The sequence below is a fragment of the Echinococcus granulosus genome, assembly GCF_000524195.1.
Source record: "Echinococcus granulosus chromosome Unknown EG_S00029, whole genome shotgun sequence".
Taxonomy (NCBI): Eukaryota; Metazoa; Platyhelminthes; class Cestoda; order Cyclophyllidea; family Taeniidae; genus Echinococcus; species Echinococcus granulosus.
In genome coordinates this window covers 592,816-608,438 of record NW_020170409.1, presented here as the reverse complement: position 1 = coordinate 608,438, position 15,623 = coordinate 592,816, and the positions used below count along the sequence as shown (strand labels likewise).

At 41.5% G+C, this 15,623-nt stretch overlaps 3 protein-coding genes across 3 annotated transcripts; 1 reads left to right on the top strand and 2 right to left on the bottom strand. All coding sequences in view use genetic code 11, as the record gives it.

Annotated features, from left to right (window-relative positions):
* Positions 1 to 3,745, bottom strand: EGR_04589 (hypothetical protein; the record flags this gene model as incomplete). The annotated part of the gene is made up of 5 exons (XM_024493838.1): positions 1 to 57; positions 172 to 255; positions 986 to 1,191; positions 1,229 to 1,405; positions 3,418 to 3,745. 5 exons carry the CDS (start codon positions 3,743 to 3,745, stop codon positions 1 to 3), a joined length of 852 nt encoding a protein of 283 aa, XP_024351766.1.
* Positions 3,746 to 4,201: 456 nt separating this feature from the next.
* On the top strand, positions 4,202 to 4,642 carry EGR_04588 (Transcription factor; the record flags this gene model as incomplete). The annotated part of the gene is made up of 1 exon (XM_024493837.1): positions 4,202 to 4,642. One exon carries the CDS (start codon positions 4,202 to 4,204, stop codon positions 4,640 to 4,642), a length of 441 nt encoding a protein of 146 aa, XP_024351765.1.
* Positions 4,643 to 7,915: 3,273 nt separating this feature from the next.
* On the bottom strand, positions 7,916 to 15,508 carry EGR_04587 (WD repeat-containing protein 78; the record flags this gene model as incomplete). The annotated part of the gene is made up of 7 exons (XM_024493836.1): positions 7,916 to 8,093; positions 8,687 to 8,784; positions 10,640 to 10,768; positions 13,609 to 13,720; positions 13,911 to 14,040; positions 15,229 to 15,383; positions 15,432 to 15,508. The coding sequence occupies 7 exons, from the start codon at positions 15,506 to 15,508 to the stop codon at positions 7,916 to 7,918; spliced, it is 879 nt and encodes a 292-aa protein (XP_024351764.1).
* Between the last annotated feature and the right edge of the window lie 115 nt (positions 15,509 to 15,623).

The following is a 15,623-nucleotide window of genomic DNA, read 5'->3' as shown; positions in this document are numbered from 1 at the left end:
CTACGTAGGCACTTGGGATGAGAAACAGGAGAGCAGAATGGAATTCAGTTTTTCCGCCTAAAAAGAAAAAAAGAAGAAGAAGACGGGACATCCATTAGTAGTAGGAGCAGCCAATCCTGGAATCTGCACAGTGGCAGTAGTATTGGGAAGAGTTAAAAGTTAAATCCTTACCTCTTCGTTTGCGGAGCCCGCCTCAGGGAAATTCTTCATTGCGTAAACGTACACGTTTCCCGAACTGTCTCCCACCATCATTGTCTGAAATGAAACAAGTTTAACAGTGCTTTCTGGGTTCGAAAAGCAAAGGTTGTAGACTGTGTTTGCAACAGTAGCAACGACCTAATCAATAGTGTTACTTTACTTTTATAAAAACTAAGTAATTATAGTGAATTACTAGGCGGTAAAAAAAGATACGCAAATTAAGTGTCTTACATTATCAATCTTTTAAGATTGGCTCTAAATGGCTCACAAGTCAAGGCAAACGAAAGGTCTGTTGTGACATTCAGAAATGGCTTCTAGAAGTACCAAGTAAATCATATTTCTTGTTTAACCTAAACTGTTCGGAATTAAGACTGATTCCTCTCAGTTTGCATGCGTAATATTTACTTCGGCTCCCTAAGGTTCGACCTTGTCTCAGGAGAGACTCATAGTCAAAATTTATTCTCCCACTTTGTTGACATCAAGACCTGAGTGCAGTAAATATGTATCATCAGACGAGAGATAACTTAACAGTCCTAAGAGTCCGAACCGTTACAGTCTCATGGCCAGCAATCACCCTACACTGCCGTTTCTCACCGATTAGCGAGGTGTTTACGAAAGGTTTCAACAAGGCAAATGAATTGCTCTGAGTGAGGATTGGTTCGTATAATCGGGCTTTTTATTCAACCTCAACATAAAGCGAAAAAGTCCAAAGTGGTGGATTCTTCCTTTCCTAGCCAATAGTGCTACATCTCCGCAAAGGAGCATGAAGTATAGTGATATCTATCACCACATACTCCGAATTTCCTCGTTTTCCCTTAGAAGACACAGAGACATGGAGGTGAAGAGACGTTCGGCCATGGAGACACACACATGCGTACCAGGTGTCGTAATAGCGCAAGAGACCGCACAGCTGTGCCCTCAGTGTCAATATAGGGGTGAGCGGACAAACGAGCGGGTGCGCATTCATGCATTCACGTGCGTAGACCTGTGGGCCTGTTTAACAAGAGAGGGCCCAGGTGCATGCACCCACGCAGGACGCAAGTTGCATGCGGTTTCGCAGCTGTCAGGACCCCTTGAAGACGCGAACAGTTGGCAGTTGGTGTCGCTGACGCTGACTGCGCAGCTGCACGTGCTCGGACGCAAGAGGGCAGGCGGGCGAGACGAGCGAGTGAAAGGAGCGGTGGGTTGGGTGGCCACCAAGCCAGTTCTGTACGTGCGTATGTGCGCTAACTTGGTTGCTAAGTCGATTAGATGCGTGTGTAGGCTTGGAGGGTTTAGCATCCGGGGTTTAGAGATTAGCCAGGTAAGGTGGCACCTAACCATTAACTATAAGCCTTGCAAATGAATCGTGAACTTCCGATTTATTTTGAGACTATGTTAAAGCAGTGAGTAGTCAAGCCGTTCCCCTTGACTGTGATTCACCGTAAATTTAACATTTCTGCTCCTTAGTCCGAGCAGGTTCTTTCTGTAGCAAAAGGGGGACGAAATCCTTGAATTTGCTTCTTTCTTGTTGCCATAGCAAAAACTTAGACTAAGGTAACTATGACTGCCCTAGGACACCACATCAAAGAGCCTTGCAAGTGATCAGCAGATTCTTCGCCCTGATGCAAGATTCACTATTCACCTACTCTCAAGTTAACTTGTTCCGAATTTCGAAGGTCATTGAAAGGAGTGGTCCTATATGCATACCAACTTAACACCTAGACTTTGGACTGGTATTAACAAAGGTCTCCTCTGCTGCTTTCAATTGTCCTGCATTTTTAATTAAAAGTCCAGATCAAATGGTTTCCAGCTTCCTTCTTCAAGCTGCATACTAAAAGAGCAAAAAAATAAAGCGCATTTTATGAGAAGAGTATCCTTTCAGTCGAACTGGAAAATCAACACGCCATATTCTAACCTTGGTCCAAAGGATTAACAATATTTTTACCATCAGGCTTGAACTGAAAGCCTCAATATTTCTTATTTAAGCCTAACTCTTAAACAACTATTTTAGTTTTTTGCATTCGCGACTTCACCCGATGAGAAAACAGTTGACTTGTAAGTCTTCCAGGGTCCTCCTGTCTGCCAAAGCCTAACTCAAAAATCTTACGGAACATCATTTTTGCTGTGATTGCAGTCACACAAGTCAGCAATTTTACAGGAAGAAAAAAACTAACTTATTGCAGCCTTGTCTTTACACATGTAAAGTATTTTCCCTTCGTCTCGATGGTGATATTATGCACTTAGACAAGGCGTAAATCACCACAAAAAAAGACAACTCTGAAGGCCGGCCAATAGCAGACTGAGAATTTCAACTACGCGAAAGGAGGTCGTGCATGCTATACGGGGCTAGTAGATGGTCAGGCGAAAGGGGAGGCAGGCAGACCAGTTAATGGTCTATGTGCGTCAGCGTAGGTCCGAATGCTTGCACGTTAACCTTTGAACTTCTGCTCTGTCCAGATGGTGCCTAGAGGGTGCATGAACGACTGACAGAGGACATCTAATTGCAGCTGTTCCTTCCCTCTCTCTGTTGCTAACGTACGCATGTGCAGCCTGCATAGTTATCACAGCGGCACGTCGAAAAAACGCCAGCATTTGCTGCCGATGCTACGACATCAACATCACTGGAACAGCTGTGGGGGCTATAAGTGAACTTTCAAAATATGCGATAAATTGGGAAAGTTGTCTAATGTTTGCGCTGTATTCAATTACTTAGTTCGTTTATGCTATTTCATAAAGATGGAAGAAGCGGTTATTGGCCTATATCACTTCGTATATTACAAAACCAAACAACTATACAGGGGATTCTACTCCGTAAGAATATCTCATATTAGTGAAAAACAGTGCCGAAAACTCGAAATCATGCGGCACAATGAATTAAGCCTTATGCGTGACTGTGAGAGATGCTGGAATAGGCTTCAGAGAAAGCATGATTCATCGGTCAATTCTCAATGAAGTGGTGAGTCGTACCAACTTTAACAATGTGGAACACGACAATCACTCAAGCCAAGTCGAGGCTTCTAAATTTACAATGGAATACGAACAGATTTCAAGAATTGTGAATTAAATTTATTTCTGAACATTTACGTACTCATCCTAGATTTAAAGTAATAGCCTAAATGCACTTTTGTAGCCGAGTGATTTGTCAGCTCGTCTGAACCAATTTGCCTCCCTTCGTCTGTCTTGGTACCCATCATGCACCAATTTTTCGAAATTGTAATCGTTCCTGAATGATGATACTCACCGTCCCTACAGAAAGGTGAGTCACTTTTGCAACCTCACAGCAAGTTACACGGGGATTATTTAGAATCCGACGTTCTACTTGCTGGATGTTCACAGGAATGGTAACTGTGAACTGAGAATCACCACGACCGAGATCATCACTGACGGAGATACGGTCACCCGTGAAACGTTTGCACCATTCAAATGTCTTACTGCAGCTGAGCGCCTTAGCACCAAGCTGTGCTTGAAGTCCTCTGTATATATCCACTGGTTTTATGCTTTCGTTGACAAGACACTTCATCGATACACGCTGCTCCCTACACGTACCGCTGCTGTGGCCTGCCATCATTCTTAGCAGCGTCCGAACTGGTGCATAACATCTACGCCAGCTATTATTAATGGTACACGCCACTTACTGCTGCGTGCTGCGCCGCCCCAACAGCATCTCTTTTTTTCCGTACACATTTGCAAAAATAGTCTCGGCTTGGCTTCAACGCCACTGGTGTTTTTCAATAGTTAAAATTAACAAAGTTCAGTTTAGTGAAGTGATATATTTAAGAGCGAGCAATTTAAAAAGTGGCAGGATTAAAAATAAATAAATGAGAGAACTATATCTGGCATCAAGCCTAGAAATGATTTTCCTCTTGTCTAGCCCCTCATTGGTCAAAAAGCACGCACCTCTCACGTTCGCCATCAGCAGTAGCCAATGAGAAAGGAGTACCAGTGTCGCACCAACACACACATTCCTCCTCCCAGCTGCCAAACTTGTCACTCAACTCGGTGCAAATTAATTGTCACAATCATGGAATTTCTCGATACGTCTGATACTTCCAACCCAAGCCCACAGCCCCCTCCGCCACCTCCACCTGCATGTACCACCTCCTCGACCTCTTTGATGCCGCCTCAGCGTGGTGATAAGACAGATCTTCGACTTCGCATCAAGCACGTGATGAATGCAAAAGAGCGCACTCGCACAGCCAGTGTCAACGACGCCTTTCTCATGCTCCGTCGTCTCATTCCCACGCAGCCGTTGAACCGAAAGCTTTCGAAGATTGAGACCCTTCGACTAGCCACCTCGTACATCGCTCACCTCAACTCCATCCTTGTGACCGGTATTCCAGCCGCAGAACAGCCCTGTTTACGACACCTCAACACTCCATGTGGCGGACAGCCACCCCGTGTATGTACTTTCTGTGTGAACGAGTTCAACCAACGCCAGAAGGAATTGGAGGAACAGATTTGAGGCGCGCTGTGGATGTGGATGTATATTTACCTTCATCGGCTGTGCTCATCGAACACGTGAGGTTCGAGTTGATACTGCATGTGACTTATTTATACCTGCATATTTGTTCGTCAGAAATAAAACCATGTAAATAGGAGTAAAAATCTGCCTTAAAAATGGAGTCGTACGTAATTTGGATGTAGAACGACTTACATCGCTGTCCTCGGTGAAAAGAACAGCAGACATCGTTGTGTCAGCACACACGGATTCCACGTGGACCGGATCAAGTCTCAAATAGAGTTAAAAATGAGCACTTTAGTAAGAGGTTCTAGCAAAATCTGTTTTAGCTAAGCAGTGGTTTTAAACATTGATTCTGTCAATGGTGACTACTCCGTCATTTTTTGATTATGAAGCAATAAATGTGCTTTGGAAACGACCTTTGAAATTTGCATCTGCATAGCAAAGGATTGCAATTCAAAGCAACTTAATTGCAAATTTCTTGTTGCAGTTCAATTTGCTGTTGTTTACGGTAAAGTTGTGGAGAAAGGACAGAGTAGTTTCAAAAGCCCTGACTCATGTATGGGCCAAAGGTTTGCTGGTATTTTTGACATTCTTCTACAAATAATTTTGGTAATGCAATACATCATAACAAGGTTCCAAATAATGGCTGTGGGCTAGTAAATGGAATCATTGGCAATTTTAATGCTGAATATGGAATACTTAATTTCCCAACAAAATACCCCGTCCCTCTATTAATAGCTCAAAGTATAACCCGTCTTTTTTAGACACCAAAATGGTACTTCTGGAGTTTTTATCGGAGTAAGTAACGCCTCCTTTTCATACCAAAAGCGCAGAAGGGCATCCTGTTGGGAGAAAATGTAGACCAAATCCCATGCCATTTAGTCAAACGCATAAATGTCATCCTGTTGATTCGCTTTCTGAATATTGAGGGAGCACTTGACCAATACTGCAACACACCCCTTGATATGCAAATAAGTTTTTATAAGGTAGAGGGTAGGAGAGCTTAGAGGAGGAAGATGCGCTTAATTCATTAAAATGTCACCGCCTCTCTCCAATGCGTAAGTAATAGCCATGCCTCTTTCATTTACAAAGGCAACATGACAGACAACAGATAATTGGCGTAAAATAATTGAAAATTTTCTGGTAGTATTTATGGGAGACATCGTCTACACCTGTGCGCACACTCGAAAGGCTCAAAAAGAACCTATTTCTGCTACTAGATGGTCTAGCAATAAGTTTTTAGCTATATTCACTGGGGAGTTTATGCATTCAGGGTATAAAACGAGGCATCACGCCAATATCCACTGATGTATTGTTGCAAAGAGGAGGGGGGGGGGGGGGTTGGGCACACATTCACCGTTCCCATGGGATCACATAAGTAACGCCGAGGTGGCATAAATTAAAATTGCGCTGTCAAAAGCACCATCAGCCTGGATAAAAGACTCGCTGTGTTGTACATAAATGTATCTCCCCGCTGCATTCTCACAATTTGCGTAGAGTGGGAAAATAAACAAACACTTCACCACACATTGGTGAGGCGAGGAGATCAGAAGGGCTTAGCAACCAAACTGACCTTGTGGGCCGGTGCACGTGTAAACAAGCGGCACCGCGTCTACTATTGGGGGAGGAGATGCACCTACATGCAGGTGCTAGGCCCCATCCCACCCAATCATCCGGCCTCGGTGCTACCGCCTCGTACGAAGTAATGCCACCGCCGCCTCCGGCGTTTGCGTGCTTGCACATAATTAATGAACCCGTTAGTAAGGGGTGCACTACACGAACGTCTTGGGCACTCGAACAGGGCTTGTGCATTTCAAGCAGGGGAACTGATGTGTGCCTTTTTTCTTGCAAATGGTAGTTAATGACGGGGTTTTAAACTTACACTATTAGAATGTTAAAAAACCGTTCAGATTAGAAAGGTCAATATCACTTTAATCACCTATGCTTTTGATTACTAGGGAAGTGTTAATGTCTTCATGTAGCGCTTCAAAAGTCCCAGCAGATTACACTACAATCGTAATCAGTCCAGTCTCGCTTTTGTGCAAGGCAAAGAAAACCTGATGCTCTTACATAAAATAGGTGCCCTTTGAATGATATATGAAATTATCATGACTAAGATATTTCAGCGTTGACTACCAGTTACCAGTAAAGGTTTCCCATGGGAATCCACAAACAATTGACAAAATTTTAAGCTGAATAGAGTTGACAGAATCGACTAGTTTGCGCTTCTTACTAGAGACAATATACACCGGGTCTGGCATCTTGTTTATCAAACTCTAGATTATCTTCTAGGCAAAACTTGCACCAACTGCAATATGAGATGTGCAGTAAAGGTAAGCAAGCTCGTGAACAACTACGAAGAGGCCAGTTGGAGTGCTTTCCCAATGACTTAGAGTCAGCTTTTGGAGTAGGCCGTTATAGTTACGACGCTCTAAATTTCAACTATTAGAAAGCCAAGAGGAGCTGTTTAGATGGATGCGAAGAGCTGTGGATGTCATTTTAATCACTTCTGAATTGCAAAAGAAGTCAATCCATCATATGTGGTCTTTAAAAGAGCCGCACTGCAGGGTGGATCATAAGGAGGTCAATTATGCTGTCGTCTTAACGGTCCACAGTACACGATCCCCCTAACGACTTTGGAGGGACAGTGAGGAAAGGAGAATCTCGTCTACCTACTTAAACTCTGAAAGGGGCTTCATGTCACTATATTACGGTCTTCAATAAGGTGTCGTTAGAGGTACATCTAGTAAGCGAATTTCCACTTATTTTAAATTAGAACCATCAAAGCTTGGCATTTATACGAACTTAAGAAGCGGACAACTGCCCGAATTCAGGAACATTCCTTCAAACTACAAACAAAATGCATGTGAACAAGAAACTTTGAAACCTAAAAGAGATTCATCAATATTTGAAGTCGCATTTTTATGCCAAGTAAAGCAAACCTGTATGTGTATTGTGATATAATTGGCACACCACCATAAGACTTGTTGTCCCTCGTTTAACTGACCATAGATTGCATTCTGACACTACGCAGCTTACAATTTTGCATATGAAACAAGGCACAATGCAGTTGTATGCCCTCATGACGGCACCTATTCAACTACATTTCGCGTGGTCATTAATCCATTTTCCCAATCGCCTCTCATTCCACGGCATGCAATCGAACACCGCACACACTTTGCGGCATTGACTCAGATGGGCCAAAGATCTCATGCCACGTCGCTGTCCTTGATGCTATTGGGAGGCGAGGTGAAGGTGGGTTTGGAGGCGGAATCAAATTTCTGTTGGATTTTCACCCGGTGATGGGGCGTCTGGTGTGTTCACGCGCTTGCGTACCTGTGTGCACCAGACTAGAGACAGCGTTGTTCTGGAGACCAACTGACTGACTGGCCGACCGACCGGCTCGGAAAACGAGTGAACAAAGTTAGACAGCATCTGTGATCCCTTCCTCCTAAACACACCTACACGGTAATCTGCGAGACCTTAATTCCACCTTTTTCCCTCGTACGAGACCGAACTCCTTGAAAGTTCTTTGAGGTAAATTAAAACTCATGGAATGAATGCGATTCGACAAAACAAATGTATGAGATCTTGATTGAAAACAGCTTAATCATAGTAATAATGTGGAGGTCTCGTGGATCAAGTACTATCTGCCTAAATTCGCCAAAGTCAAGCCAAAACCGAATACTAACAGCAAACTACATTTCCCATTACCGAAACAGATGGGTATTGATAAGAAAGGTCAAGGCATTGTTGTGATTGTCCCGCCGTATGAGTAACACAACTTAATTTAGGTATTATTTTAAAAATGGAATTATTCAGTAAAGCCCTATATGAAGCTCTTTTACAGAATTTCAAATAAAATTTGATGAGAATGTCGCCAAAATTTTTCCATTTTATAATTTGCATTGAAATCACAGCTCGAGTTGGCTACAAAGTGAGTGAGTCTACAAGATGAGATTGGATGTGAAAATTGACAGCATTATGGGGTACTAAATAAAGCACAATGAATACAAATTAGACTCTGCTGTATCAGAGACTCACGTTGATCGTTCGAGATCCCAAATTTCCAAATTGCCTTCATTGGTGCAGGCGAAGACGGCTCCATGATTGTGCGACCACGTTAAGTCGTTCACCGCGGACTAAACGAAAATAGCATCGGGAGAGTAGCTAAAGGCAACAGTCGCTTCAATGGTGCAAAAGGGCTAGTTAGAAATTTTGTTTGGTCTTCTCGTCAAAATGATTGAGCTAGTAAAAACAAACATTTTGGTGATGGAGACATCGGACTGCCAATAAAGTTCTCCGCTCCAACCCTTTACAAAGAACAGGATTTAATGCTTCTGCAGCCACCTAACGGCGCATGGGTGCTCTATCAATAGGGCACCGTTTCCTGTTAAGGAGCCAAATGTTTTGGAAGTAATCACTCAAGGTGGAAAAAAGTGTTTAAAATAGGGGATTTCTTACAAAGAGAATTTAAGAGAATAGAATGGAGAGGTCAAATACTACAATGGAGTGCTGATCACCGAGACATTGATAAATGTACTGTAGCCTAACAGCAGGTATATCAGGAAGATTTTGTGGTTTGATTTGGCTATTTTGAAGACTAAACAATTGACAAAGGCGTGGTTGCAGAAAGTGGCCCTAAAACTAGCGAAATGTTGCAGGCACCAGAAGGATGTAATTTTGCTTAATTCCCCCCAAATGTCAAGTTTTTCTAGGCCCAGAGGTGTTATTCACTTGTAAAAATAGCTGGATAGGCTGGGCCTAATTTGCTCCAGTTCTAGCTAGGAGTCAGGAAAAACATTGGCGACTGGACCGCTTCCGGGACGTGTTTGTTGATCTGTCGCAATCTCTTGGTTATTAGTGACATTCAACCACAGGGGCACTGCGCACGTTGCAGCACGCAAGACATCTGATGCTATCAAACAGTTTCAGCAAACATTCAGCATCAAGGCTATTTTCGATGAAGCGCGTGGTCAGTTTAAGTCGATGTGCTATCAAAAGTGTAAATGTTAAGCAAATATCCTAACCAATTTGTTCGATCTATTTATGAATTTAATTGGTTCACTGCCACAATCGCCAAAGAGTTTACTGCTCTTATATGACACTGACTTTCACTATTATGTTCAACTGTGGCTCAAAAACTAGATACAATCCTTCCCAGCCCAAGAAAACAATCACGTGACTACTGAAATTTGTGAATTTGAATACAAGATAGAAGAAGTGAAGAGTTACACATAGGTAATCCGAGAGGAACTGTCCTTAATGAGCAAATTTTTAAAAAGCGTTGTTTTTTTGCGAACTTACTGCATCGTTACAGTCAGTTTTGAAGTTATTACGTTGCCTAAGCCGGTCAATGCATTTCGGCATTTAACTAACGAGTAAATTAAAAGCAAAGTTTACTTCTTTGACACAAAATTAACAGGTTACTTTTGCCAAGGTGATTTTAATCATTAATCTCTGATTTCAGCTATACAGTGAAGAAGCTTGATCTGCTACTTTGGTCTTTTACCACTGAAATATGTGAATTCGTATTATTATCAAAGTGTCTACTAGTTTCCAGAAATCTCAATGGGTTTAGATTAGGGCTGGAAAACCGCCCTTAAGATTTCGTTCGCGTCTAACTTTGCATGGCACTAATGAAATTGAGTAAATTTTTGCCACTGCAATACGTGGTAGTGGTAAGTTACAGGCGGCTTTTTCAAGTAGCTATTTGGCACAAATCATGCAGTCCACACAAATTCCAAAAAAGGCACAACACTTTCTAAAACTCATGTAAATTAACTAAATAGAATGAATGATTTCCATCTCGCATCCTTACTTTACTCAATTGTCTTCACAAGAGCTGTAGTTTTAAAAATGGTGAGAGCAAAACGGTTTTTAGCTGTCAAATCATTTCTCACTCAAAAAATTAAATTTAGCAATATCCTTACTGAGCGCCCAAGGATCGAACATTTTGTGTAAGAAGTTTGACTATAAAATGCAAGCCTTTACTACCGAGTGAGTCGCCATGTTGAGGTAGCATTTCTGTCGATCTGAGTGCCAAAGTCGGACGGTCCAGTCAGCAGAACAGGAGAGGAAGACATCGGGCAGGAAGGGTGAATACTTCACTGCGTAGACGGAGGACTGAAAGGCGGGTAGGCGGACAGGCAATATATTTGCATGGTTTTGATGCATTAAATGTGTCACAATTAAGTCAGCTTGTGCCACAATGATCGAGCAGGTCTACCCACACATCAATGGGATCGAACTCTACCCATGCTCTCCCCATAGCACTGACCATAAATCCTTCTGCATTACTTAAATAAAACCACTTCTAGACTTGTGTGTTTTTTCCCGTCTTCTGAGATAGAACTGGCGCCACTTCTCTGGCGACGCTGGTGACCCCAAAGTAAAACATTAAATCAGATTTTGCAGGCTCATCTTATGCCAAAACATAAGAGAAGGCATTAATCTACTGGGTATGGACTGAACCTGTGAATACTTATTTAAGGAGAACAGTTGAAACAGCATTGGCTATTAACGAAGACTTCAAACTCCAAATCTATATAGTGACCAGATTTGGGCAAACCAAAATAGCAACAGTGAAATACGGTCATGACCTAGAGATCTAACTCTTCTCTGCGGAAAAAGAGGGAAAGAAAAATTTAGAGGAGCGAACAAGCTACATTAAAATAGCAATAAGATGGGAGGAAGGAGTAAAATTAGGACTTAGTTTAGATGCTTCTGTATGTTGTTTGACTCATTAAATGGATAAAAGCCTGGGTACATGTCCAAATCACCATCAGTTAATCAACAAAATGTGTTCGTTGCAGAGCATCATCCAACCTCTCACGTTAGTGCTGCGGAGTCATCGAAGCCAACATGCAAATGCCGTTTGATTTAAGCATCCTATTACCACATAGTGGTAAATCAGCTCATGATCCGCTTGAATGATGTTGTAAAGATTATCAAAAACAGTAATTACAGAAGGCATCGAAAAAGACGCTCCAACATTCACCCAAATCACACATACAACTACGTGAACCTTTCCGGTCTCTAACGTGTCAGTCTCTATGCTAACGGCATGGAGCCCTGCTCATGCTAGGTCCTGGTCTATCAGTAGTCTGATTACGGGACTACTTCTAGGGCGGAAGGCCTTTAGGAAAAAATGAAACTCTAGAGGAATCCATACTTTGCATACAACGGCCTCACTATTCAAATCACCCTAAGATTTAACGTAGGCTACGTTCATAGTCAAATTTAAGACTTCAAACACCGATGAATTTAGCTAATATCCCTAAGATCTTGTTTTTGGTGTATTTTCCATAAGTATTCCCAAAAAATTGTTAGGAAGCACCGAATACCGACACATTATATTTTCACAAATAAATGGTCACGAATAAATCAAAAACGGTTTCCAACAAAAACAACTTTCTAGAAAATATGTAAATTGAAAGAGGGTAACGTTATTTTTAATCTACTTGCCTGTCCGTCCTCCCTTCACACGTACCTAAGTGTTTGACCTACAATTGTTTGTTGTTGAATTACTTACACTAGAAAATATCCCAGGCCTGTTAACAAGTGTTCCTAATGTTAGTGTTATGAGTTACTTGGATTTTTCATTATCTGCTTAACCCCGTCTGAAGGAACCTTTTTGTAAATGAAAATTCAAATTATACCGAAGAGACAAAGTCCTCTCAGCTTCACATACTTTAACAAAAGTTAATTTATTAAAGTCACTAAACTCAACCCTGAATATGGCTAGTATTGCAAATAAGATCAGTAGGAAGTTTATCTGAAGGCTATGTTCATCGTCTCTACATTCTGGAATAAGGCAAGCATAATCGTTCTTTAAGTTATTGCATGCCAGAACTATTCAGTCTGGTGCATTGCATAGCCGGATGCAAAACAGCCATCATCTTAATCAAAAATGGCAATGGCCGCATTAAGCGACAGCACAGCAAAAGTTTATACAAGATAGGGAAGGGAGAAGGGCTGGCACTTTCTATGCTGCTGGAACACCTGCTCTAGGAATCCCATGTGCGCGTTGGTGTGTGAAAGTGAATGGATAAGGTGAGAGGGAGGTATGGAGTAAAGCTAGGAAGGGATATTCGCGGCATCTGTCAGTGATGTTGGCGACCTGCTAACCTTCCCTACTATGTGTCTATGAAAGCAAGGCATTCTCCGCCCTCCAACTGGTTAAATGCATTCACTGTCCTAGGCTAACTAGGGCACCACCTAAATGTACGTGAATTTTCATGTAAATATAACGTACAGATAAGAGGAAGCTGATAAATGACTTTTAAACTCCACCTTAGCGCTCATTAGGAAAAACCAAATGACGATCGTAGAGAAGGCGGAATCTTTCGCATTTAGTTACTACAGGCGATTCGCCGACTCAAAATATTTGAAAGTGGTCTTTCAAATATGCGATGAATAGTAGCGACAAACTTTTAAACTCTGTAGAACAAGTGGCAAAAAACGGTACTCAAGTGAATTATTAAAAATTGTGAGACAAAGGAAAATATTTCAATTCAGGTGCCTAAAGAAGATCCCAACTTTAGTACAATTTGCAAAGATGTCGCGAGGTTTGAAAAAAAGTGCTTAAGTGCTAAAAAAGAGCGGATACCAATTTACAACCGAAGAAAATCAATTAAAACTTCTTTTGTAGTGAATTTGGTTGGTATTAAAAATAATATTTAAAAGGTGTTGAATAAGTTTAGCTAGCGCAAAAACTCAGGAAGCTGTATTGTGAAGCCTTGCGTCAAAATGACACATCTATTAAGTAGAAACCATAGCTTGTACCAATATTGGTACATAAATAATGTTAAGGTACCCACTTCTCCTTGAAAGTGAAAAGCTTAGTCATGGAGTACATGTTCGAACATTAGAGACAAACGGGTCGTTTTCACCAAATTGATGGGTGAATGTGCATGCCATGTGAATCAACCACAACCTACTCATCTCTGCTGAGGTGGGCTAACAACAACAATATGCATCAGACTTGCAGTGTGACCGTTGTAGGTGTTGAGATACTGTTCAGCGTATGAGCACGAGCATCTGTGGATTTGGCCATTTTCTGTACCAACAAGATATCTAAAATTCCCAAGAAATCAAAGCCAATCCCTTAAAAATGGAGGGAAATAACTTTACGGGCTGAAGTTATGGTGGTATTATTGTTTTAAGCTTGAAATCTATTGACAGATATACAGTCTCCTTCGCACAAAGTAACTCAAGTCTAGCAAGAGGCTAACCAATCAAATACAAGTGATTAAATGAAACTCACATATTCGGATCAAGATCGTTGAAGCAGAGGGCGGTTCCGACCGCATGTCTAACAATGAGCGCCTCCGCGTGCTTCTTCTTCATTGCGTAATTCGGAATCTTTAATCTGGGCCTCTTCAGCAACATCAGGTCTCAAAAAGAGTAGCAAAAAGTCAACTCGGTTAAAATAATGTTGAACCCTTATAAAACCATTTTGTGTGGCAACTGTTTCTTTTTTATCAACAGATTTTCTTTGATTAAGGGCGAAAAGGTGGCAAAGGTTGTGGTAACAGGGACGCATGGAGGTCGCAAATAGGAAAAAGCAGCCGTATGACTAAACTCCAACGTCACGCAAGCGTTGGCAGACGGAAATCAAGGGCCAAAAGCTTGTCTGAATCACTGGACACATCCACCAATTTTGATCCCAACATGAGCAATTATTTGTCAAAATGAAAAGAGTAGGAGAAATACGTTTTTGGTAAATAAATGAAGTCAAAGATCAAAGATAATCAATCTGTTCAAATAGATAGACATTTTATCATCAATCGACTTGCTCAAGGTTCTAATCTAAGGTAGGCCAGCAGTCCGGTTAATTTAAAACATACGGATATCATCTTATCAGTTTTGATGTCCACAATCTGCGAGTATGATTTTCAAAAACTAAGGACCCGATTCCATGAAAGGCTGTCAACTGTGCACAGCTAGTCTGCGATGCTAAATCATTCCAGCAAGCTAGCTTACTAAGCTTTTTTTAGACATTTAGCGTTTTAAAAAAGACTTCTAAAAGTATCATCAGCACTCTGGATTACAAAATGAGTCAGCGAGTCAGTTTTTCCACAGTAAATGCCATTAACTCAGTATTGCATAAGAAAATGGTATATAAATCATTACTGATGGCTAAGCTATCCTACTTCTAGCTTTTACTTGAAGAAGAAATTTTGAAAACAAAAACATGCCTCTACAAAATCAAACCATAACACAGCATAAAAGGTTAAAACATATAGCAATACAAAAATCGGATGAGGAACAACAGTAACAACATCCCAAACTTACCAACATGGTAATCACATTCACCTTTTTAACAAATAGAAAAATACTAATTTTATCTTGCCTGCTAACAGCAAAAAACGTGAGACAATAAATTGACGGATGTTGTTAAACTTTGATAATCATTTTGACATTAGAGCTATACATAGTGACACAGCTATGGGCTCAGTATTTTGGACTAGACCTTTAACTGAAAATATGAGGAGATTTGCTATTTAGACTGCCGCTTTTTAAAAATGGTTTGCAAAATAAAAGTGGACACAGACAGGAGGGAAGCTCCAGACAAAAACTACCGGTGCAATCGAAACCCTTGAGTGTGAACCACTCGGTGATTCTTCCATCCATAGAGCAAGAGATGAGACTCTCTGCATGACCGGCCGACCGTCCTGCCTCCCGCGAGACCCACTCCAATTTGCACACCGGCGAGTAGTGACGTCCCGTCGCATGTCTACAACGTTTAAAGCACAACAAATTATTGAACGAAGGAGTATCCTACTTATTCCCATTAGCAGCAGAAGTAAGTAGGGACTTGCGTTGTGTCGAGGATTGGAGTTTGGCTGCCTTTACGTACATCGAAAATCGCGATGACGCCGTTAAACATTCCAACCTAAAAGTACATTTTCCGAAATCGAATACCATGATTACACTTTCTGAGATCTTGATATCTTCGTGTTTGTATAATTATTTA